The sequence below is a fragment of the Panthera onca genome, chromosome E2 (assembly GCF_046562875.1).
Source record: "Panthera onca isolate mPanOnc1 chromosome E2, mPanOnc1 haplotype 2, whole genome shotgun sequence".
Classification (NCBI taxonomy): Eukaryota; Metazoa; Chordata; class Mammalia; order Carnivora; family Felidae; genus Panthera; species Panthera onca.
The window spans coordinates 11,439,417-11,463,247 of record NC_138353.1 but is presented as its reverse complement, the minus strand read 5'-3'; the positions used below and the strand labels follow the sequence as shown (position 1 = coordinate 11,463,247).

Sequence of the window (23,831 nt, the reverse complement as noted above, 5' to 3'; positions counted from 1 at the left end):
CCCGGAAGCCCTTAGCTCCGCCTCTCACGCCTCCGTCCTCCAGGCCCCTTCCCTTCCCTTCAGGGCACGCCCTTCGCGTCGGCGGAAGCGCGCTGCGCCACGTTCCGCCCCTCCCTTTCGCGCGGCCTCCCACTTCCGCTTCCGGTGCGGGCCGCGCGCGAGCGCAGCGGTGGGAGGCGGCGACGAGCCGGTGAGTGCAGGCAGCGGGCCCCGACCTCCTGGCTTTCGGGCGGGCGTCAGCCCAGCTCCGCCCTCGTCTCGGCCCTTCCCCGGGGTGCCGTGAGCCTCTGCTCAGCCCCGGCCCCGAGGGCCGCCGGCCCCGCACCCCCTCAGGCCTGCCGCGCCTCAGGCCGCGCCCCTGCCCCCGCGGCGGGCCCGAACTCGCCGCGTCGGACCCCGCCGCTTGCCACAGGCCCCGCCCCTTTGTCAAAAACCTTATCCCGAACCCTAAGGCCCCGACCCGGTCCTCGAGCCCGGTCCAAACCCTGGGGCTCCGCCCCCGTCTGCAAGCCTTGCCCCTCAGCTCAGCCCACCCCCTCCCGTCTGCCAGCTCCGCCTTCGTCGGTCTCTCCTCAGATTTTCACCCCCCCCCCGCCCCCGCCACTCAGATTCCTTCTGTAGACCTCAGCCCCACTCGGGTTTTTATTTACAGCACCCCACCATGTTCCCCCTCCGCCCCCGAGCGTTGTCGTCCTTCGTCCACGCCCTTCACCTGCCCTCCGTCCCGACACCCCCCCCCCCCCACGTCCCCTTACAACTACTCTGTTCCCATGAAGTCTTGTCTTGTCTTCACCTGCATTCATACCGTGCCCCGCCGCCACGGGTAACCCCATTTCCGCCCTTCTGCCTCCCTGGAGCTACAGCCCCAGCTGTTGGGGCTCTGCCTCCAGACCTTACATCAAAGGCTCGCTCCCAGCATTCCGAAACCTTTCATCCTTGATTCTAGCGCCCTGAACTCACGACACTCCTTCCCCGGGGAGGCTCACTCCAGAATCGCCTGGGGGGTTTGCAGAGCGCCCAGGGTGTTGGCTCAGAGTTGCCAGGGAGGCGCTTCAGCATCTGCCGCGCGGTCCTGCAGCCTCCCTTCCCCTCCCTGCAGCAGCTGGTGTTCAGGATGGGTTCTGTCACCAACTCGTTAGGCGACTTCGGTTCTTCTGCCCCTACGGTTTTTTACAGCGCATCTGACGCTCCCGTCTCCTCCCCCCAGGTTGAGGCCCCAAGCTCGGCCTCACCACGATGTGGCACGAGGCTCGGAAGCATGAGCGCAAGCTTCGAGGCATGATGGTCGACTACAAGAAGAGGGCAGAGCGGCGGCGGGAGTACTATGAAAAGATTGTGAGTAACCGGCCTTATTCTGGGGTGGGGGCTCCCCTGGAGGGCGAGGCCCTGGTCACCCTGGCGAGGTCTGGGCTTGAAAATATTTCCCGGGCGCAGTCGTTGGTAAAAACCAGAGGCGTCCTCTCGGCTATGGCGTGCTGCGTTGTTCGGTGCGGGCTCGGTACCGAGCTGGCGTGAGCAGGAAGGAGGAAAGTCTCTGTAACACTCAGAGCAGGCCAAGTAGAAGACCGACCAGCTCCCGGATGCTGTCTTCCTGCTGTCTTCGCAGCGCCCAGAAAAGCTCGGCCCTTCTTGAGGTTTGGCTCGGCACCCCGTAGGAGCGCCGTCAGTATTCATTAAGTAGACTCTGACCGCTCTCGTCTCCGGTTTGATGCTTCGGTTGCTTTTGGAGAGACCACACTCCCATCCCGTGACCTGAAAGGCCCTTATGGTCTGACCTCTATCAGCCAGCCTCTCAGCTTCATCCTTGAGTTGCTCCACTGGGCTTATTTCCATCTCTGTCACCACAGGGCATTGTGCCTGTAATGTCTCCCCTCACCTATTTAACTCCTACTTGCCCTTGAGATCCCCCCTCCCCCCGTGCCCAGCTTGAAATGGCACTTGTGTAGCAGATTCAACTCTCCTGTGAGACGGTATTAATACAGATGTTCCTGTTCACAACTGCAGTACTGCTTTAGCGCCCTACCTGGTCTCCTGGCCTTCATTCTTGCCCCGCTCCAATCCATCCTCTTCAGCAGGGCTAGAGAGGTCTTTCTAAAGCACAAGGCTGACCCTGTCCTTCACTTGCTCTGAACTCCTCCGTGGCTCCCTAGTGCTCTTGAGAGAAAGGCCAGGCTCCTCAACACAGCCTTCAAGCCTCACGTGGTCTGGCTTTTTGCCACCTGCTCCCCCCTTGCCCCTTTAAACTCGTGCCACCCTGCTTTCTGCCTCGTTCCTTTGCTCAAGCCATCTGGCCATCCTTGTTATCTAGGGTGATATTTCTCTAACACAGAAGATGTATAAAGAGTATCAATTTGTTTCTCAGGATTATAGAGCCACGGGCCTTTGCATGAGCTCTTCCCATGCACGGCTAACTGCTGCTCGTCCGTCAGATCTCACTTCCAAGGAAGTCTTCCCTTATCCCCCATACTCCAGCAAGTGTCCCCATAAATGCCATTATAATCCTTGTTCTTCCCGTTAGGAATTTCTTTTTTTTTTAATCTAATGTTTATTTTCGAGAGAGAGAGAGAGACAGTGTGTGAGCAGAGGAGAAGCAGAGAGAGAGAGAGGGAGGCACAGAATCCAAAGCAGGCTCCAGGCTCTGAGCTGTCAGCACAGAGCCCGACGCGGGGCTTGAACCCACGAATCACGAGATCATAATCTGAGCCGAAGTCAGACTCTAAACAACTGAGCCACCCAGGCGCCCCCTGGCACACACATAACAACACACGTATCTAGCTCTGTAAGACTGGGGACTGGTTGTATTCAGGTCATCTTTGCATCCTAAGCTTGGGGCCAGTAAATATGGTTTGAAAGAATAGATGAGTAAAAATACTAATACGAGTAGTTATCATTTTAATTGCTCCTTCTGAGACAGCAGGCTCTGCGAGAAGAGCTTTAGATGCATCCCCATAGTCATCAATGAAATACAAGTGCTATTATTGTAGGAAGGGATTCTCCGAGAGCTCCTCACCTGCCTTCTGTCACCCAGGAAGGAACTGGGCGGAAGGGAGAGCCCCTCTCTGGCGGTGTCGAAAAGATTACCACATGACCATGAGGGCAGGGCCTGGGTCTGTGCTGGCCATAGTTGAGGCCCCAGTGTGGGCCAGGGATGTAATGCTTAGGAGTAAATAGCTGTCCTGAGCTGTAATAAGAGCTCATGGGGTACCAGACCCAGTGCCTACTACATTGGTACATTCTTTCTAGCCCTTTGAGCCGGCCTGGGAGGTTGGTATTGATGCCTGTGTTAAGGTGATGCTGATAAGAACGGCTCGTCTCTTGAGCACTTGTGTGTTAAACCGCTGGGCTAAGTGCTTGACGTGCATTTACACTTCATCAAATCTTCTCTGTAGTCTAGGGGGTGGTTCTTATTCTTATCTCCATTTCATAGATGAGTGAACTGAGGCTCAGACAGTCATGGTCAACAGTCCTTTAGCAAGAGGGCAGAGCTGGCATTCTAACCAGACTCTGAACCTTGACCTCTCTTAGCACCTCACTTGGGCTTTTACTGCAGAAATACAGGTTCTGAAAGGTAAAGCGACTAGTCCAAGGTGACACAGCCTGGAGGCAAAGTATTAAAATGGTTAAGGCCTTTGAGTTTGAGTCCTCGAGGTCTGGGTTCAAATTCCAGCTCTTCCACTTACATACTGCATGACCTTGGGCAAGTAACTGTCTCCCTGAGCTAGTTTCCTTTTTTGCATTTGAAATGACGTATCCTAAAACGTTAGTGGTTTAAACAACATAGAAGTTTCTTTCTTTTTCCCCCAAAAGCCCAGAAATAGCCAGTTCTGCTTAAGGACCATATAGTTGTTCACCTGCACATGGATTCTCTTACCAGTGTTGTTTCAAGGTCTAAGAGGGCTGCTTAGGCACTAGCCATCATGTCTGCATTCCATCCAGCAGGGACGAAGAGGGAGGGAAAAGAGGCAAAAGCGCTTATGCCAATTTTGAAGAAAGTTTCTAGATGTTTGCACACAACACTCGCACTTATCCCACTAGGCAGAAAGTAGCCCCGTGGTCGTGTACAGGTGCAAGGAAGGCTTAGAGGCATAGGCTTTATTCTGGATGGCCTTGTGCCAGATGTGTTAGGAGCCTGTTACTATTAAAGGAGGGGGAGTAGACGTTGGCTGCCAGTTGATGGTCTGCCACAAATGGTCGGGGGTGAGCACCTCCCTCACAGGGCTGTTCATTGAGATTGGGCACACAGACCTCAGCGCAGGCTTGCCCAGGGTGACTTACTTGCTCAGTGAACGCTAGCTCTTGCTACTGAAGTTCTTATCACCAGGTAGAGCTGGAATTGTCGTGGTGTGGAGGAAAGAAGGCTGGAGTTGGGTGGTTCTCAAGGCCTGGGATTCCAGGCTCTTTTAGCAGGGGAGCTCCCTGAGCTTTATTTTCCCTCTCGGGACAGTAGTGATCATCAGCCTCTCTCACTGGGTGACAGGGTAGAAATTCAAGAACAAGGACCGTGTCTGTGGAGTGCTTTATGGTGTGGGCCTGTACAAGCCTCCATTGTCCCCATACGTGAACGTGATCAGCATTCAGAGCTGAGCTGTCAAGCTGTGGGCAGTGGCTGGTGGCTGCTTTGGGGAGGGGATGGGGCCGCTCACACGGGTCTCTCGTCTTATTCTTGGGCCGAGAGGAGGCTGTGGGGCAAGTGTTGAAGAAGCCTTGGTAGTTTGTGGCCGGCTGAATGGGTGTGTCCACACAAGGCTGGTTTCTCTGCTCTTGATTTGTCCTCGGTGCCTACTTTCTCTCCCTCCCTGACCTTGGTTCTGTCATTGCTCGCGTCCTTGTCAGGTCTCTTCTTTAATCAGCGGTTTGGATGAGAAACAGAATTCTCTGGTGATAAGAAAATGGGAAATAAACAGTGCCCAGTTCAGGCATCTCCTCCAGAAAGCCCCAGGCTGACCACCCCCTCAGCCCCCAATCCCTGCCAGCCGCCGCCCGGGCCAAGTCGGGCGTTCCCCTGGGCTCCCCCATCCCCCTGCCGCCCACTCTAGGTCATCGTGGCGTGGGACAGGTCTGTCCCCGACACTGGACTGTGAGCTGTGAGGGGTAGGGCCGGGGCTGTCTCAGTCATTGCCACGGCCCTAGCACAGGGCCTGGGCACATAGTGGGTGCCTGCTTATCAATTCAGTGAATGAATGAGAGTCCACCAACTCCTCTGACTTCATCTGATGCTGGAGGCAGAATAATCCAATGGTTAAGAATAGATTTTTGGGGGCGCCTGGCCGGCTCAGTTGGAAGAGCATGCGACTCTTGATCTGAGGTCATGAGTTTAAGCCTCTCGTTGGGTGTAGAAATTAATTGAATAAAAACTTGAAAGAATGGGTCTTGGATTTTGAAGAGGTATCTGTACACCCCATGTTCCTTGCAGCATTACAATAGCCAAGATGGGGAAGCGACCTAAAGGCCCGTCTGCTGATGAAGGGATGAAGGAAATGTGGTGGGTCCATAGGGTGGAGTATTGTTCAGCCTTAAAAAGGGAGAAAAATAAAAAAAGGTATCCTGTCACGTGCGGCAACACAGAGGAACCGTGAAGACCTGATGCCTAGTGAAATGAGCCAGTCACAGAAAGTGATGCAAGGTTCCACGTATATGAGGTATCGGCAAGTAGTCAGGCCCTTAGAAACAGGAAACCGAGGGGCCCCTTGGTAGCTCAGCCTGTTGAGCCTCCGACTCTTGATTTCGGGTCAAGTCATGACCCAGGGTCGTGGGATCGAGCCTTGCATCGGGCTCCATGCTGTCAGGGCGGAATTCTCTTGGGATTCTTTCTCTCTCCCTCTCCCCCACTCTCAAAATAAATACACTTAAAAGAGGAAACTGGAAACAGAAAAGTGGTTCCCGAGGGTTTGCGGGGAGGAGAAAAGGGGAGTCACTCAGCGGGTATAGACTTTCAGTTTTGCAAGACGAAGAAATTCTAGAGATCAGTCGCACGGCAAGGTGCCTGTGACTTCGTGGTAACGGACGCTACGCTTGAAAGCACTTAACGTGGTGGGTTTTGTATTCTATGCCTTTTACTAGAAAAAAAAAATTACTTTTGAAAAAAGAGTGGATTTGGGGGCAGACCCATTTGGGTTCAAATCCTAGTTCTGTTTGTTACTGGCATGATTCCAAGCCCGTGGGCCTCACCCCTCTGAGCCTCCGTTTACTCATCTGGAGCACTACTAACCTTTGTCCCACAGCTGAGAAGTTTGAGAAAATGCGCATAAAATGCTTAGCTCAATGCCTGGCTTTTAGGACAGTTTATTGACTTTCCTAGACTCTCCTAGCAGAGCCAGGCCCCGGACTTAGATTTTCACTCCCAGCCTGATGCTTTTTCCTTCCTTTGGTGCAGGCGCAGCCGGTGGCTTCCCCGTTCCAGTCAGAGTCCCGTTGTAAACAGTGTCCCTTGATGGCTGTGGGCCCCAGGCATTTGGCCAGGAGCAGACGCAGGGGGGCTGAGGGGGTCTTGGCCAGGGGCCTCACAGGGCTGAGGGAAAAACAAGGGGCTCGGTCTCCTGATCTGTCAGGATTCACTCTCTTCCGTTCTGTCAGTGTTCCCGAGCCCCTGCTGTGGGGCAGGCCCTGCTCCCGGCGCTGGGGATACGACGCAGAGACCCCTGCCTCGTGGGAGTTAAGTTCTAGAGTGGGAGACAAGTGATCAATGAATGTAAGGTGCGAGACCAAGCGGTAGCAGGTGTTGTGAAGAAAACAGGTGGAGTTGGGGCACCTGGGTGGCTGTCAGTTGAGTGTCTGCCTCTTGATTTCAGCTCAGGTCACGATCCCAGCGTTGGCCCCGTGTTGGGCCCTGCGCTGAGCGTGCAGCCTGCATAAGATTCTCTCTCCCTCTGCTCCTCTCCCCTGTGCGTGCTTTCTCTAAAATAATAAAACAGTGGAGTTCAGGAGAGCAAGAGTAAATACGGGCTTGTGCGGGGAACTACTTAGAGGTGATGAGGAAGGCTTCTAGAAAGAGGTCAGAAATAAGCGAGGGGGCAGCCACCTCCTAGAGCCTCTGCCGGCTGAGGGAAGAGTGAGCATAGAGGTCCAGAGCAGAACGTGGGCGAAGTGGTCAAGGAATGGCGCGGAGGCCAGCGTGGCCCGGAGCGGAGCCAGGGGAGAGAGGTCAGAGAGGGATGTGGCCCGAGAGGCCTTGGCAGAACCCCCAGGCCCTGCGGAGGGCAAGGGGGCCGTCAGCAGGGAGCCCGAGAGGAGGCTGCCAGGGGGTCTGGGGAGAGGAGGTACTGGCTGGACCAGGGCCTGATGAGAGAGGGTTGGACTCTGGGGAGGCGTTGCCAGGAGTGTTGCCGGCATTCAGTGCATAGCCCGGCAGCCCTTCTTGTGGCTCCTGTGGGTTCTGTGACGTGGCGCACAGCAGGAGCCCAGCCAAGACCTGGCACTCGGGAAGCTGGGCAGTGGGGGCTCCGGTGTAGGTTGTATCCTTTCCTCACACCCTCATGGTGACTTGGAGTCGTGACCCCCCACACAGTGGCTCAAGCCTGAGGGGCGTAGACTCAGGGGACATTCTCCTCTCTGTTGGTACCTTTTTAACAGCTTTATTGAGGTGGAATTCACATACCATGCAGCTCAGCGGTTTCCAGTATATTCACAGGCGTGTATATCCATCACCACGTTGTAATTTTAGAAAATTTTCATGACCCCAAAAAGAATCCCATACCCATTAGCAGTCAGTACCCCCAACTTCCCACCGCTGGGTAGCTGCTAATCTACTTCCTGTCTCTGTGGATTCACCTCTTCTGGACATTTCACATAAATGGAGTCATACAACACGTGCTTTTTGTGACTGACTTCGTTCACTTAACGTTATATATTTTTTTTTTAATTTTTTTTTTTTTAACGTTTATTTATTTTTGGGACAGAGAGAGACAGAGCATGAACAAGGGAGGGGCAGAGAGAGAGGGAGACACAGAATCGGAAGCAGGCTCCAGGCTCTGAGCTGTCAGCACAGAGCCCGATGCGGGGCTAGAACTCACGAACTGTGAGATCTTGACCTGAGCCGAAGTCGGACGCTTAACCGACTGAGCCACCCAGGCGCCCCTTAACGTTATATTTTCAAGGTTCATCCATGTCGTAGCACCTGTCACTTCTTCATTTATATTGGTAATTTTCCATTGTCTAAATAGACCACGTTTTGTTTATCGATCATCTGTTGATGGACATTTGATTGTTTCCATCTTGGGACTGTTGTGAATCGTGCAGCCTGAATATTTGTGTACAAGTATTTGAATATCTGTTTTTAGTTCTTGCGGTGTATCCTCGGGAGTGGAATTGCTGCGTCTTAGGGCAGTAGTTTAACTTTTCAAGAACTTAATTTCTCCATACTCTTGTCAGTATTGTCAATATCTGTCTTTTCCGTTTTAGCTTTCCTAGCGAATGTGAAGCAGTGTCTCGTGGTTCTGATATTTCTGTGATGAGTCGTGACACTGATCTTTTCATGAGCTCACGTGGTCCTGGTGTGTCTTAGAGGCCAGTCCAAGCCACAGTGCTCACACCTGGCTCTGAATGAGCGGCGGGGGAGGGATGTGAATGCTCGGGAGATAACATTTTAGGGGCAGGAGGTCTTGGTACTTGCTCTACAGAAAGTTGGACCAGAGCTCAGAGCCTTTTTCCACCATCACAAGGCCCCCTGTCCCTAGAGGTTAGGTGGCTCCCGTTAGTCCTGCCACCCCCGTGCAGCTTAGTTTCCCTCTGAAGTACGGCCCACTTGACCTCAGAAGTGAGCCTACTGCTAAGCTTGGTTGCGGAGTGCTGGCAGGGCTTGGAGCTCAGTGGGGTGGTGACCTCCGTCCGTCTACCCCTGCAGAAGAAGGACCCAGCCCAGTTCCTGCAAGTGCACGGCCGAGCTTGCAAGGTGCACCTGGATTCTGCCGTCGCCCTGGCCGCCGAGAGCCCCGTTAACATGTAAGACTGAGCTTGAAGGGCAGGGTCGTGTCTGTGTCTGAGGGCTGGAGGTCAGAAGAGACCGAGGGTATGAATAGACCTTTGGGGACTCAGGCAAGGAACGCTTGCCTTACACGAGAAGGTGACCGTCACTGGCTGAGGAGAGCCAGCAGGGGTTGGGACGGAGGCCCTGGGGTACAGAGGTGGTTGGGGTACTTAGAGGGGAATGGGTGAGGCCGGTGCCAGGGGCCCAGATGAAATGGGAAGTGGCTTGCCACAGGGGATGTTTCAAGGTGACCGGGGCTTAGAAAGCGGCCCCTGGGACCTGGCTCAAGTTTCTCTCTTGTTTGGTTCTGCGAATTAGGGCCCTTGTTTCCTCAGGGCCCTATTCAGGCCCTAACCAGGCCAGGAGCCTGAATGTGGATTCGGGGAAATGAGTGAGAAGTGGGGGGGGGGGGCGGGGATGGTGGGGTCCATGGCCTGGAAGATCACAGGAGCTGAGGGTCAGGCTCCCAAGTTTGAGGTGACAGGGAATTGACATGGGCACTGGGGACCCTAAAGTCCTTGTTCCCCTAAACTCCTTGCTCCCCTGCTCCCCATTTTCAGGATGCCCTGGCAGGGAGACACCAACAACATGATTGACCGCTTCGATGTCCGTGCCCACCTTGACTACATCCCCGACTACACCCCCCCGCTGCTCACCACCATGTAAGCAGCTTCCCTAAGGCTTGCCAGACAGGGAGTCTGACCCTTGCTGCCTCTTCTTCCCCAAACCCTTGCCTGCCCATCACCTTCCTGGGAAGGAGGAGGTGTGCTGGTGGGGAGCCTCCCAGCCCAAGCCCAGCTCCTCATCCAACTCCTGCTGGCTTGGGGTGGGGCCTGCCCTCCCCCTCTCATCTCAACATCTTGACCTCCTCCAAAGCTCCCCAGAACAGGAGTCGGACGAGCGGAAATGTAACTACGAGCGCTACCGAGGCCTGGTGCAGAACGACTTTGCTGGCAGTGAGTGAGCTGGGGTGCGGGGAGTGGGTTGGGAGTCCATGCGGATGGAAACACCAGTTTTACCCCAGTGGTTTCTCCTAAGGGACCTGGGGTTTGCTCCCAGCTCTCTCCCTCCTGGGCCTCCGTCTCTGGACCCAGTACAGTGATATCTGCTGGGTGAGGTGGTCCTGTTGAGGTCACTTCCACATCCCATACCGTCTGCCTCTGTGGTCTTTTTCCCTGAAAAATTGGGGAAAATAGCAAGAACACATTGTTTCCCTGTGTGATGTTCACCCTGCCTGTTTGGGTCGGAATGTCACTTTTAAAGAGGAAACGTGTTTTAGGAATTGTTTAGAAATATTAGAGTTTAACAATCTGCCCAGCATTCGTATATATTTGTGTATGTCTGGTATTGTTCTCTGAGCCGTCACCACTGCTGTTTTCACAAATGAGAAAATGGAGGCTCAGATTTCTTCCCACTCTGGGCTTGCCCAGGGATATTCGGACCCTGAGTTTTTTATCTGTATTATCTCATTATATCTGATTACATCTGCACAATCACCTAGGGGTGGTAGCCATTTTACAGACAAGTATGTTGAGGCTCAGGAGTTGGTGGGAACACTGTCTAAGGAGCTGGGATTCTTACCCTACCCTTAACCACTGCTGCCTCCTGGTGGACAACTCTGAGCTTTAGCTCACCCCCTGAGACGGGCTTTGAGACTTCCCCTTCCAGGGCTTCCCTGTTGAGTTAAAGAGAGGACAGGCCCACATGCAAGTCCCTCAGCCTGGCGGGCCTTGCTGTCCCCCACCCGGAGAAGGGTGGTGAGGTTGGTTTTTGTCCGCCAGGGTGGGTGTAAAAGTTTGGGGAGGGGTGCGTGAAGGCCCAGCACCGAGCCTGGCACAGTCAGCCACTGCCGTGTGTTTGCTATACCCTTATTTTTTTTTTTTTTTTGTTTCTAAGGTAGACATTTCAGCATCTCTAAAATCAAAGATTGCCAAAATTCTAGCAACTGATGAGGTGTTAGAGTCAGGGAGATTTATCATCCCTTTTTGCTTTCACCTGAGGTCACAAGGGTTGTTGGTGATGGAGTCAGAGTTTCCTTTTGTTCTGACTCCTCACTCATTCATTGCCACAATTCCTGAGCACCTGAGGTACATCACATGCTCCTCTGGGGCCAGGGGGTCTCCTCGGGGAGAGGGCAACAGCCACATAGTCACCAGAGTGGGTGGTGATTGCAAACTCAGGTGGCGTTCTAGCACACAGTGGGCCATTCTCTGAGGTCCTTGACCGAGGCTAGGGTCAGGGAGGGGTGGAGAGGAGCTCTCTGGCAAGGAGAGTCCTGTAGGGGGGGTGGAGGTAGGTACTCTGTGGGGACAGGGCGAAGGCCTATGTGGCTGGAGTAGGGAGAGCGAGGCCCCTGCATGAGATAGGCCAACAGGGCCCTTTCTCGCCATGGGCGGGAACCAGAGTGGTCACTGCAGCAAGGGACAGTGCTGCGCCACCTCCAGGCTCGCCCGGCCCACCCACCTGACTTTTTGGGTAGTAGAGCTGACACCCAGGGGAAGGGGGCTCGCCCAGGGCCCCACGCCCAGTCGGGAGCGTGTGTTTCATTGCAGGGAGCGTCAGGGAAGTCTCTGATACAGTACTGAGCTCCCCAGTTAGGTGTTGCGGGTAAGTGAGAGCCCAGATGGCTCTGAACACATACTTTAAACTTGAGCCACGGTGAGGCACCCGGCAGAATAGCCCGTGGAGTCCGGGTGACATCCAGCGCTCAGGATAAGCCCGTGGTTCTGAAGGACCCAACCCGAGGCCTCCCTTCCGGGGATCAGTCACGTGGCCCGGGTACCAGGTGCTCAGCTCACTCCTACAGCAGAGGAAACGAGGCAGAGAGCAGTTGGGTCCCTTTACCCTGGCAAGGCCACCTGCAGTTGTGTGTCCTCACCACACGGTTTATGATGATCCGCAAATCGGTGACTCTGTCCCTGGCTGTGCTTGGGTTGTACCCACCCTCCTACCCGCCGCTGCACACACGTGTGTCCCCTGCTTCCTGAATTCCCGGTGACCCCGTCCACTCTGCCTTGCTGCAGTCTCCGAGGAGCAGTGCCTGTACCAGATCTACATTGACGAGTTGTATGGAGGCCTCCAGAGACCCAGTGAGGATGAGAAGAAGAAGTAAGTTGGGTGTCGGGGGAGGCAGGAGGACTGGGAGCCCCACCAGCACGGCCTCATCCAGCTTGTCCACGTCAGTGTCCCCAGAGTTGGGGCCAGTGCTTGGCACACGGTGGGCGCCCACTTAGTAAGAATTTAGAGGAGGAAGTGGTGGCCAGAAGCAAGGATTTGCTCAGAAACCCCTGCCTTGAGTTTCCAGCTTGCAGCGCGGTGGGAGGTGCCGTTGGTTGACCCGGCCCGGGTTTGAGTCCTGAGCGTGAGGACTCCCTCTCCGAGCTTTGGCGTGCTCCCCTATGTGACAGGCTAACAGGGGTCCCCTCTGTCTGCGGGCGATGGAGCTTATGGACGGCCTGTCCCGTGCGTGTCCTTCAGTAAGCGGGTGCTCAGCAGCAGCCAGTGTCACTGTGGACGGGGCCTTCTCAAGCCGTGTCCCTCGAGAGGAAGGGGTGGGAGGAAGGGCGGGGCCTTACCTGGAGCTGCTGCTGGCTCGGGGACGTCCTCAGCTGGCAGTGTCGCTGCTCTCTTTGTTTCCCCTGCCTGGGCAGCCTCGTGCCCTCCAGGGCAGCGCTCAGCCCGCTTGTCTGCTGCGGTCCTGGGCCCGACTCCTCCCCTCCTGCTGCCGAATCTTCCCCTTTGTGATCCTGAGCGCTTGCTGCTTCCCTCCATCTGCAGTTTCCGCAGATGTAATGGAAGCCTTTTGATGACTGATCTTTACCCAGGAGCCTACTTTCAGGAGAAGGCTGGCACTAGAAGGGCGGCAGGGAATGTTGACTACTTTCATTCAGCGACAGACATGCATGAGGCCCCTCCTCTGCTCTGGCAAAGCTGGGGCATATTGTTACCCAGGATAACTGGGTCCTGCCGTCTCGGGCTCAGACTGCTGCGGGCGGGGGGGGAGACAGATCTGTCCCCCGACAGTAATGATCCAATGTGGGTGGGGCTGAGGAGCTGAGGATGGTGCTCGACCCTGCCTGGGGGAGGACTTCCTGGTGTGTTGGAACTGGAGTCTGGGGGAAGAGGGAGGGGTTGTGGGAGGCAGGCGCAGAGGGTCCTAGGCTGAGGGAGAGCACGTGTGGAGGCCTGGAGGCAAGGGCACCCTTGAGAGGTCAGAGTGCAGGGAGTCAGTGTGCCCTCGAGGCTTGGCTCTGGGCTGCGCCCTGCCCTTGGCCTTCCTGGCTCACGGGCTCCCCCGGTCCCAGGCTGGCGGAGAAGAAGGCTTCCATTGGCTACACCTACGAGGACAGCACCGTGGCCGAGGTGGAGAAGGTGGCGGAGAAGCCAGAGGAGGAGGAGTCGCCAGCTGAGGAGGAGAGCAACTCGGACGAAGATGAGGTCATCCCCGACATCGGTGGGGTCCCCTCTCTGCCCTCCCCCACCCCGCAGTCCCTGGGCATCGTTTTCATGTCTCGTTCCTCACCCTCTGTGGGGCGCCCTGCACTTACGAGCCCTGTCTCTCCCGCCCCCACTCTGGGGCGCTCCAGCCTCTGCCGTCCTCCCTGTCTCACTCATGTGCTCCTCTTTGCCGGCCTCCCTCTCTGTACGTGTCGTCTCTCATTTCTAGGACCCTGCTCTTATGATACTGTCCCCACCTAGGCTCTGTCTCCGTTCTCTTCTACTTGGTCAGCCTGTCTCCCTGTTTTTCTCTCCCCTCTGGAAAACAAGTGTTCATTCAGTTCCAGAGCCATCCCTTGCCGCCCCCCACCCCCCAGCACTGCTGTTCGCCCCCTACCCAAATATCCATGGCTCCAGCCAGCTACCTGTTTCCCCTCCTCAGCCAGCTGCTGCTTATCACACACATGTAAGGGGTCCATCCTACCTTCCACTTAGTCATGGTGCATCCAGCTCCTGAAAACCCGTGACCTCCACCCCCTGCCTCCTGCCCACTTAGATCTTTACCCACCCCCGTCTCCCTTCACGTACCCTGCATTGCTGCCTCCACTTGTCTTGCTCGTCCATCCCGGTGCTCTACATTTGGACCCTCATCCATTGCATTGCCTCTCCCCCGCCCCTTGCCCTTCGTTGTGCTCGCCTCTGGCCAAGCCCTGTGCCAGCTTGGGGATGCTGAGATGAGCTGACTTGTTCCCTCCCTGCAGAGGCCTGCAGTCTGGTGGGCGTCCCCTCGCGCCCCCACCTCCCGGGGCACTGCCCCTTCTCCCCGGTCCTCTCACTCGGCTTTGGTCCCTGACGGCCTTTCTCTTGGTGCAGACGTGGAGGTGGACGTGGACGAACTGAACCAGGAGCAGGTGGCAGATCTCAACAAACAGGCCACGACCTATGGCATGGCCGACGGTGACTTTGTCAGGTGAGGCCCGCTGGCTGGTTCTCCCCACTCCGGACCTGGCATTTGTCATTACCCCTGCTACCAACGGCCACTTTATTCCTGAGCACTAGTGTGCCTGGCCCCGTGCCGGGTTCTTCACACACACAGACTCCTGAGCTCGTGGGATGGATACTTACGACCGGGCCTTGCCTGTGCAGAAACTGAGGCTGCGCCCAACTCCATGTGACTTTGGCCGTCTGACCCCTAAAAGCTCACGGGGCTCCTGGGCCTGGTGGACAGCACCCTCTGGTGGAGAGGCTTCATTCACTGGATCACTTATTTGCGCTTGCCGAATGGAGCCTCTTCCCCAAGTCCCACCCTGTGCAGATCACATAGAACAGTCCCAGCTAATAGAGGATTGAGTCTGAATCTGAATAATCCTGTCTGAACACAGCACCCTCTGCCCAGAGCCCTCCGTGACCACCCCGTCACTCGGGCAGCCAGAGTCCTCACCATGGCCACGAAGTCTTACCTGTCTGGTCCTCTGCCCCTCTTCCCACACCCCGCCCCCAGCCTCCGTGGCCTCCTTACCCCCGAGCCATCCCCCGACCAGCTTTAGGCCACCGTGCTGTTGGCTCTGCTGGCTTCTGTGTGGCTTACTCCCCAAGGCTGCTGCTTAGCCCTCCCTTTCTCTGCGTGGCTTCTCTGACCTCCCTGTTGAAAGCTGTAGCAGATTCTGCCAGTTCCCTGGCACTTTCTTCCCCCTTCTACAGTCAAGGTTGTCACCATCTAACCTAATACCTCGGTCATGGTCCGTCTTGTCCCCAGAACGTAAGCCTGTGAGGGCGAGGATTTTTGTTTGTTTTCAATGCTGAATCACCAATGTGTAAAATAGCGTTTGCGCGCAGTAGGTGCTCAATAATAGTGCTGAACGAGTGAGAGACTCCAGGATGGCATGGGATCCCTCACTTCCTGCGACAGCCCTGCTTGTGGCCTGCCCACTCCTCCATTGTCACCGTCCTCTCCTTCCACAGGATGCTCCGGAAAGACAAGGAGGAGGCGGAGGCGATCAAACATGCCAAGGCTCTTGAGGAAGAGAAGGCCATGTATTCGGTGAGGGCCGGGTCGGGCGGGGGCAGGGGTGTGTGTCAGGGAGGGCATAGCCCTCACCGGCCAGGTGCCCATCCTACTCCAGGGCCGTCGCTCCCGGCGCCAGCGGAGGGAGTTCCGGGAAAAGCGACTAAGGGGCCGCAAGATCAGCCCACCCAGGTAGGTCGGGTTCTCCCCTGTGCCCTGCCAGCCTCATTCTTTCCGGGCTCTGGGGGAGGGGCTGGGGCTCAAGGAGACTCTTCGGGGGCACGCTTTCGTTTGTGGACAGAGTCCTCCTAGTGAGGCAGTAAATGCGAAAGATTCAGAATAGGAGTGGCTGAGGGGCGTGTGGACGCCCTGCCCTGCCCTGCCAGCCACTCCCCGTACCCTGCTGGACTTGGGACTCTTGCCAGGCATCCCAGACACCTGTGGGGAGGTGGTGTGGAGTAGCTGAGGGCAGAGTCACGGGGAACAGGCCTGTCCCTGAAGTCCTGCCTGGTTCTCCTCCTGGGCTGTGTCCTTGTCAGATTTGGGGCAAGTGACTTCTATCTTCGGTTTCCTCCTTTGGAAAAGAGGCATTGTCATCTCCCAGGATTGGGGGCGAGCCAGTGCCCACTTTGAGGCCTGGGGCGGGTTTGGGTGAGGCAGAGGTGGGGTGTGGAGAGCCCACCTAGTCCAGCGGCCTCGAGATGAGCCCGCTGCAGCTTCTCAGCCCTGGAAGCCGCGGGCAAACCCATGCCGCTTTTTGCTGTGTCTCCTCTGGTCAGGGAGGGTCCTTGAGGGGAGCTGTGAGGGTTAAACAGCCTCTTGTGGGTTCACAGGGCTTGGTGTGGGGTGTGGAAAGGGTTCCTCCACAAGCTGCATGGATTCTTGCTGTCACCATTCTCCCCTAGAGGTCGTCAGTGTAGTGCATGAAAGCATGCGCTCAGGGTCATAGGGCCTAGCTGTGAATCCCAGCTCCTTCGTTTAGGAGCTGTGTGATGCTGGGCAAGTGGCTCTCTATCTCTGGACCTCAGTTTCTTCAGCTCTGAGGTGTGAATGATTACATTACCCGTGGCAGAGTTGTGAAGCAGTTGAGGTAGCTTTTCTAGTTTTATTGTTGTCATTAACAAGCCAGGACCCAGTTAGCAGAACCAAGGACTTGGGAGTGGCAGGAGGGACACTTCAGTCTAGGGTTCAGAGCCCAAGGAGGATTGAGGCCGCTGAAGTCCTTGCTGCTCAGGGTCAGGAGGGGCCCAGGACATTCACTGTTTGTGGTGTGTGGCCGAGGTTCAGGCTTTGGACAGATCTGAGGCGAGGCGGGCAGAGGGATCAAGGTAGGGCTTGGAACCTGGCCGCAGCCGCCTCCTCCATGGATCCAGTACCTGGCCTTGAGTGCCTCGGTTGGGGGAACGGGTGCAATTCCGTGCCCACTCAGATGCCCAGTCCCTGCTTGTCCCGCCCCGTTCTCTCCACAGCTACGCCCGCCGAGACAGCCCCACCTACGACCCCTATAAGCGGTGAGTTTCCAGGGCCCAAGGAAGGGCAGGGCTGGGGAGGAGGCGCGGGGCCACCCTGTAGGCTGCTCTGAGACCTCAGACTGGCACCTGGTGTCACCTGTGGGTCTGAATCATTTTTCTGTTTTTCAGAATGTTACTCTGCTTTCCCAGTTTTTTTTTTTCCTTTAAAAGTGAACCTTCTTTGATCTTCTGATTTAAACACGACGTGGTTGTATGTTAAAAATCACCAAGCGTGATAGAAAGCCCTGACATAGAAATCAGAAGTCTCTTTGATCTAAACTCCCAGAAATAACCAGTGAGAAATATGGCCCAGAAGGGCCTGGCCTTGCCCATGTGTGTCTTCGGGATGTGGGAGTAGTTGGGGCAGGGGCCTTGAGGTTGGACGGACATCAGTCTGACCCCCGTACGCTTTTCAGGATGCAGAGGGAGGGACCTGCCTCTCTGGGCTCAGGGAAGAGTAGGTAAGGCGAGGCGTGTGCCTTTCGGTCCAAGGTCTGGCACAGGCAAGCGCTTGGTACAGAGGAGCCGTTAGGGATGTAGGTAGTTCTCCTTTGTGATGATGGAATTCAACCACGCTTGACGTTTCAGAACTTGTTTGACAGCTACGTTGAGGAGATCTTTCTGGATGTGTTCATTGCCTTTTAATAGTTCCATGAGATCGATACATTTTTCTGTCACTCGCTTTCTTACTTACTTTGAGGAGGCTCCGTGGTTGGGAGTCAGACCCTTACAAAGCTGAGTTTCTCGTCTGAGTTTCTCACCGTCCTCATCTGTGGCTCTGTGCTGTGTTTACTTAGCCAGGGGGCTCCCGGGGAGCCTGGCAATTGAGCCCCCTCCTCCCTGCCCTGTAGGTCACCCTCAGAGTCCAGCTCCGAGTCCCGCTCCCGCTCCCGCTCCCCGACCCCAGGCCGCGAGGAGAAGATCACGTTCATCACCAGTTTTGGGGGCAGCGATGAGGAGGCAGCCGCAGCAGCGGCTGCAGCAGCCGCATCAGGGGCCACCACAGGGAAGCCCCCCGCGCCCCCCCAGCCCGGCGGCCCCGCACCGGGACGTAATGCCAGCGCCCGGTCGGTAACGCTCACGCTGCCCGTCCTACGCCCCCGGCCACCGTGGGGGGGACCCAGGGCAGTGGGGGGCCACGGCCCAGGCCCACGCTGACCGGCCCTCCGTGCCCCGCCTGCAGCCGCCGCTCCTCCTCCTCCTCCTCCTCCTCCTCCTCTTCTGCCTCGAGGACCTCCAGCTCCCGCTCCAGTTCCCGCTCCAGCTCCCGCTCCCGCCGTGGCGGGGGCTACTACCGTTCTGGCCGCCACGCACGCTCCCGCTCCCGGTCCTGGTCCCGCTCCCGGTCCCGCTCCCGGCGCTATTCTCGGTCCCGTAGCCGTGGCCGGCGGCACTCAGGCGGGGGCTCCCGAGACGGACACCGGTACTCCCGTTCACCCGCCCGGCGTGGTGGTTACGGGCCCCGGCGCAGAAGCAGGTGCGTGAGGCTGGCGTGTGTTTGTGTGTGGGGTTGGGGGAGGTGGGCGCGGGACCGGGGGGTGGGCATGGCCCGACGTCAGCGAGACCGGGCTCTAGGGGGCCAGGCCACTGCTGTTTTGTGGGGAAGCACTCGGTTTGCAGAGGGAGGCGCGTGCCGTCTGTTCTCCGTGTGTGGTGACGCGGGATGGAGCACGGCCACGTCCTCGGGGATGCAGTGGGGACGGGAGACTGAGCTGCTCCTCTCCTGGGGAGTCCCCGGGCCAGTTCGGGTGGGGGGGGTGTGTCTGGAGTGGTACGTGGACACTCCAGGGTGCCCTTTGGTTTGCACTGGGGACCCGGCTGGCCTTTAGGCCTGGGGTACCCTGGGCAGAGAGGTGCTGCTGCTGAGGCACGAAGCGAAGCATCTGGGGACTGGAATGTCCTCCCTGGGCTCTGACCCGGTGGGATCAGGGCTGCCTGTGTGAAGGCAGCATGGCTCAGCCTGCGGGAGTGTGGGCTCTGGAGCGTCTGCCTGGCTTTAAATCCTGGCCCTGCTGGTAAACTTCCAGGGCTTCGTTTTTCTCCTCCGTAAAATTAGGAGAGTGTTGCTCTCGCTGAGTCGGCGGGAAGGTGTGACAGGTAACGCAGGGGACTGCCCCACTGGGGCGCTGGCGTTGGGGGAGCGCTTCTTCCGTCAGCTCTGCCACCTGTCCTGTGGCGTGCATCTCCACGTCAGCTGCCTCCAGGGGCTGGTGTCTGAAATAAAGGGGCCAGGTGGGCCCCGGCGGACCGGGGCGCACGCGTCCCGTCGAGTCGGGTTGTTGGCTGTGCAGCAGCAGGTCCGGTGTTGTTCTGTCTTGTGGATTCTCGAGAGAAGTTGAGAGTCTGGATTTTTAAAGGGTAGTTGGTTTTCTCAGTGTTGTCAGCGAGTTTGAGTTTTGTGAAAACTCGGACAGCTCCTCCCTGACAGAATCAGTGTGTGGTGTGGATTTGGCTTCCGGATGGTTCTCTGTAGCCTGACCCAGGGTGACCACGGGAGAAAGGCTGGGGTTGGAGGAAGGGGGCCTGGCCACATCTTGAATGCCAGTCAGAGGGTGAGCCATCGCTGAGGAGCCCCCGGGGTCCTGAGCAGAGGAGGGATGGGGCTACATGTCCCCAGAGTGGGTCTCGTGGGGTCTGTGCTCTGGATTGGTGGGGAGAGTGGGCACGCAGGTAAGGAGGTGCTGAGGGTGTAGGTGGGGTCACAGCCCCTGGGCGCCCAGAGCTGGGCACGGTGAGTAAAGGGGGGAGCCGGCCAGCCACGTCCCACCCTCCCAGAGGTCACCTCCCAGGGAAGTGGGTGAGAAGGTGTCTCATGAGCGAGAAGCGAGGAGCCATTTCAGGGTGGTCGTATGTGGAGGGTGGTCTCTGTGTAGACACCGAGCAAGGCCAGGGGGCAGCCGAGGAGAAGGCAGCTGGAGAGAAGCGGGTGATGGCACCTGGACCTACCGTAGGGCCTAGCGGATGGCTGTCGACTTGGAGCCCAGGCGGGGGTGTGCAGGGGGGCTCCGTGGCTCCTCACGGCCCCCCTCTGCCCCCCCCCCCGCCCCCCCCCCCGTGCCCCTAGGAGCCGCTCCCGCTCCGGGGACCGGTACAGGCGGGGCGGCCGGGGCCCCCGGCACCACAGCAGTAGCCGCAGCCGCAGCAGCTGGTCCCTCAGCCCGTCCCGCAGTCGCAGCCTGACTCGGAGCCGCAGCCCCAGCCAGAGCCGCAGCCGCAGCCAGAGCCGCAGCCGCAGCCGCAGCCAGAGCCACTCGCCATCGCCCCCAAGGGAGAAGCTGACCAGGCCGGCGGCGTCCCCTGCTGTGGGCGAGAAGCTGAAAAAGTAAGCGGGGGGCAGGGGGGCTGGGGGAAGACGGTCGTCAGCCTCAGGCGAGGTGGCTGAGCCCCACCGTTCTCTTTCTGAAGAGAGCTTGGTCCCGCCTCGGGAGGTCTGAGGGGCACGTGGCCCCAACCCGGGAGGGTAGATCTGAGGGGCGTCTGAGGCGTCGCGGCCCTACCTCGGGTGAGGGTTTAGGGGACACGGCCCCTGTCTTGAGAGAGCCGAGAGGCACGGTGTCTCCTCGGGGGTGTCCGAGGCCCACTGCCCTCAGACACTCCCGAGGTTGCCTGGGGTCAGAGGTGGCAGCCGTCCTTTCCTCCTCCCAGGACCGAACCTGCCGCTGGTAAAGAGACAGGAGCTGCCAAAGTCAGTAAGAATTTGGAACTCGCCCGTCTAATTCCCGCCAGCAGCAGTGCCCGAGAGCTGGGCCCGGTGGGCCTGCAGGGGGGGCCCGGGGGGGGTCGGGAGATCCAGCCCTGGGGTTGAAGGGGGCTGGGAATGCTCTGCCCCGTGAGATCTGCGTCCCCCTCCCCTCCTCACTGTCCAGCGGGGCTCCAGCCGTCCCCGGGCTTCCCAGACCCTTGTGGCGGGCATCCGCGGCCTGTCCCTCCTCCCCACGCGCCCCCGCAAGACCCAGGCTCTTGGATGAGGTAGGTTGTGGGAGCTCCGGACACCCACCCCCTCTCCCGCCTCTTCTCCCCCTTCCCCAGCCCAAGCTGACGCCACAGGAGAAGCTGAAGCTGAGGATGCAGAAGGCACTGAACAGGCAGTGTATGTGCCACCACGTGCACCCGGTCTCCCCGGCCCCTTCCCAGCGTCCCGTGGGGGAGGCCCTGCCCTTCCCTGCACGGGAGGGCATCAGCGTGCACGCCGTTCGGCCACCACGCCAAGGGCCTTGGCCGTCCGGTGGGCCTCTCTGGGCTCAGCTTTGGCATCGGGAGAGCGGGGGCTCTTGAGGGCACCCTTCAGCTATCGTGTCCCTCTTTCACTCCAGTCAAGGCGGATAAGAAGGCAGCGCAGGAGAAGATGATACAGCAGGAGCATGAGCGCCAGGTAGGAGTGAGACTGAGGAGTGGGGGCGGGACGGGCTGCCAGCCGGGCCCGCCCTCACGGCCATCTCTGCCACAGGAGCGGGAAGACGAGCTCCGAGCCATGGCCCGCAAGATCCGCATGAAGTAAGACCGTCGCACTCCTGCCTCTAGGTCACAGCCCCCCGCTCGTGGGCTGCCCAGTGTTCTCAACCGCCTGGTCCCTAGCTAGAGCCCCGTTGTCTGCTCCAGCCCTAGGAGCGGAAGGCAAAGTGCCCGCCTGGCCCTCAGTGTCCTCCTTCTGTCCTCGGCTTTTGTGCCGCGCCTGTCGTGTCTCCTCCTGGCTCTGCCGGCCCCGGAGCACGGAACCTCTGCTGTTCCTTTGCCTGGCTTCATTCGTGGGGGGGTTCCCGGAGGGGGGCTCCCTGACTGTCCTGTCTAGAGTAGCGCCCCCAAATGCTCCGTCCCCCCAAGCCTGCCGTGTTTTCTTCAGAGCACTAACCCCCACTTGGCACGTACTGTTCTGTTACTGCGCTTACTAGTTGATGCCCCTCAAAGTGAGATGAGGACAGGTTCGGTGCTGGGTCCCTGCTGTGTGCTCAGCCCCCGGAACACAGAAGTGGTGCTTAGTAAGCCAACCCCGTGGCGGCTTCCTCTTCTCCCCTTCTGTTCCTCAACTCCTCACTGCAAAGTGGACAGGCTCGGGGCCTGGGTCAGACAGACGTGAAGTCGAGTTCCAGCTCTGCCTCTCTGTGACCGTGTGGCCCCAGGGGTGGTTGCCAGCTCTTTCCTCACTTCAGATGGTTTTTCGTTTTTTTTTAATTTATTTTTGAGAAGGGGGGGGGGGGAGGAGAGAAAACACAAGCGGGGGAGGGGCGGAAAGCAAGGGAGACCCAGAATCTGAGGCAGGCTGTGCTGACAGCTCAGAGCCTGACGCAGGTCTCAAACCCACGAACCACAAGATCATGAGCTGAGCTGAAGTCCAGTGCTTAACTGACTGAGCCACCCAGGCGTCCACTCCTTTTTTTTTTTTTAATTATTTTTATTTATCTTATTTCACTTAAAACCTCACTTCATACTCTGCAGCCAGGACAGATCTTGGTGACGACCTCACAGGGCAGCTCAGGGATTAGTGCTCGGAAACCGTAGGCCTGCTCGCTCGGGGCCAGTGTGCAGAACCAGAGATCTAAGTGCTCAGTGTTGGCGAGGAGGAGAGTCCGTCGGTGGCAGGGCCATGTTTCTTTCTGGTTCCACTCGTACTTGATGTGGGTCCTCAGACAAGCAACTTCACCTTTGAGCGGGGACTCTCCACTTCCTCTCCGGGGGATCCTTCCGTGGGGCTTCCAGCACAGTCCCTAGCATGTCAGAAGTCTGCTCGTTGTATTTGTCACTGTGGTTTGCTTTTTGCGAGCCCATCATGTGTGCCTCTGAGGATGCTGCCTGCTTGTCAGGTGGGGAAGCAGAGTGCCCAGGGACTCAGCCTTGTGGCCAGTTCTGATCCTGCCTCGGCCGCCCCCAGCTGTGGGCCTTCTTCCTGTCTGGGCCTCCGTTTGCTCGTCTGCTAAATGAGGACGAACAGTTGTCCCTCCTTACAGGGTGGCTGGATTCACTGAGATCAGGGCCAGGCGAGTAGAAGGGGCCCAGTCCCCGACTTTATGACAAAGGCTGGTAAAGCACGTAGTGTGTGAGTCCCTGTGTTTTGAGACCACCTAAACTGACAGGAAGTGGCCAAACTTTCCAGTTCTGTATGTTTGTTCAGCAGGCCTTTCAAAGCCAGGCCGACTGACATTCCAGTCCTGGCTCTGCCCAGCCTGTTCCCTCTGAGCTCAGTGTTCTCATTTCCAATCAAGGACGGCAGCAGTACCTGCCCTTGGGTTTACCCTGCCCTTGGACTGGGATGTTGGAGGCACCTGCCCCGGGCAGGCAACCCAGCCCGCCCTCAAGTTCAGCATTCTCTCCGCGTGCTCATGCCTTCCCCTGGGTCGCCTCCCTTTCTCTGCAGGGAGCGGGAACGCAGAGAGAAGGAGAGAGAAGAATGGGAACGTCAGTACAGCCGGCAGAGCCGCTCACCCTCCCCCCGTTACAGTAAGTATCCCCACGGCCGCCGCTGGATGCCGCGTCGGAAGTCCAGCCCTGGCGCCCCGTCCCTGGGCGTGTGTGTGCTTTGTTCTCTTTTCTTTCCAGGTCGAGAATACAGCTCTTCCCGAAGGTAAGCAAGCCAGCCCCGCTCCCTGGAACGTGACATCCCTGCCTCGATTCTCCATCCCCTCTCTGTACCCCCTCTGCGTGTGGAGGCTGGCCTGGTCCCGTTAGCGTCCCTCCCTCTGCAGCTCGCTCCCGGTCACGGGTGCGTGTGTCCGCGGTGTGGCTGCTTCCCCCAGCCCTCACGGGGTCCCTCCTTTCTCTCTCCAGGCGCTCAAGGTCGCGATCTCGAAGTCCCCATTACCGACATTAGGCAGAAGTGTGGGGGGCTGGGGGGTGGGGTGAGGGCTCAGGCTGTGATGCTGCTGGTTTTATCTCTAATGAAATAAAATCACTCGCTATTTAATTCCCTTTACCTGGCCTCGGT

At 57.9% G+C, this 23,831-nt stretch overlaps 1 protein-coding gene across 4 annotated transcripts; it reads left to right on the top strand.

Annotated features, from left to right (window-relative positions):
• The first annotated feature begins 98 nt into the window (after nucleotides 1–98).
• Nucleotides 99–23,819, top strand: CLASRP (CLK4 associating serine/arginine rich protein). 4 transcript variants are annotated; one of them, XM_060651419.2, is made up of 21 exons: nucleotides 99–190; nucleotides 1,208–1,335; nucleotides 8,840–8,937; nucleotides 9,523–9,624; nucleotides 9,839–9,918; nucleotides 11,986–12,070; nucleotides 13,267–13,415; nucleotides 14,273–14,369; nucleotides 15,362–15,440; nucleotides 15,523–15,596; nucleotides 16,874–16,915; nucleotides 17,767–17,982; nucleotides 18,099–18,392; nucleotides 19,980–20,237; nucleotides 20,561–20,600; nucleotides 20,945–21,005; nucleotides 21,229–21,287; nucleotides 21,363–21,409; nucleotides 23,265–23,347; nucleotides 23,447–23,471; nucleotides 23,675–23,819. In XM_060651419.2, the coding sequence occupies exons 2-21, from the start codon at nucleotides 1,237–1,239 to the stop codon at nucleotides 23,715–23,717; spliced, it is 2,031 nt and encodes a 676-aa protein (XP_060507402.1). In that variant the 5' UTR covers nucleotides 99–190; nucleotides 1,208–1,236; the 3' UTR covers nucleotides 23,718–23,819. The 4 variants fall into 4 exon arrangements, 2 of the variants coding, with proteins under 2 accessions (XP_060507402.1, XP_060507401.1); XM_060651418.2 differs by having other exon boundaries at nucleotides 23,113–23,347; XR_009615466.2 differs by lacking the exons at nucleotides 23,447–23,471; nucleotides 23,675–23,819 and having other exon boundaries at nucleotides 20,561–20,604; nucleotides 23,265–23,327.
• The last annotated feature ends 12 nt before the right edge of the window (nucleotides 23,820–23,831 follow it).

Bases quoted from the DNA above. Each gene is read 5' to 3' on its own strand.
- CLASRP (XM_060651418.2), top strand. From the start codon at position 1,237: ATGTGGCACGAGGCTCGGAAGCATGAGCGCAAGCTTCGAGGCATGATG. The intron at 14,370-15,361 runs GTGAGGCCCGCT...CTCCTTCCACAG, and splicing joins GCCGACGGTGACTTTGTCAG to GATGCTCCGGAAAGACAAGG. The intron at 21,410-23,112 runs GTAAGACCGTCG...TTTCCAATCAAG, and splicing joins GCCCGCAAGATCCGCATGAA to GACGGCAGCAGTACCTGCCC.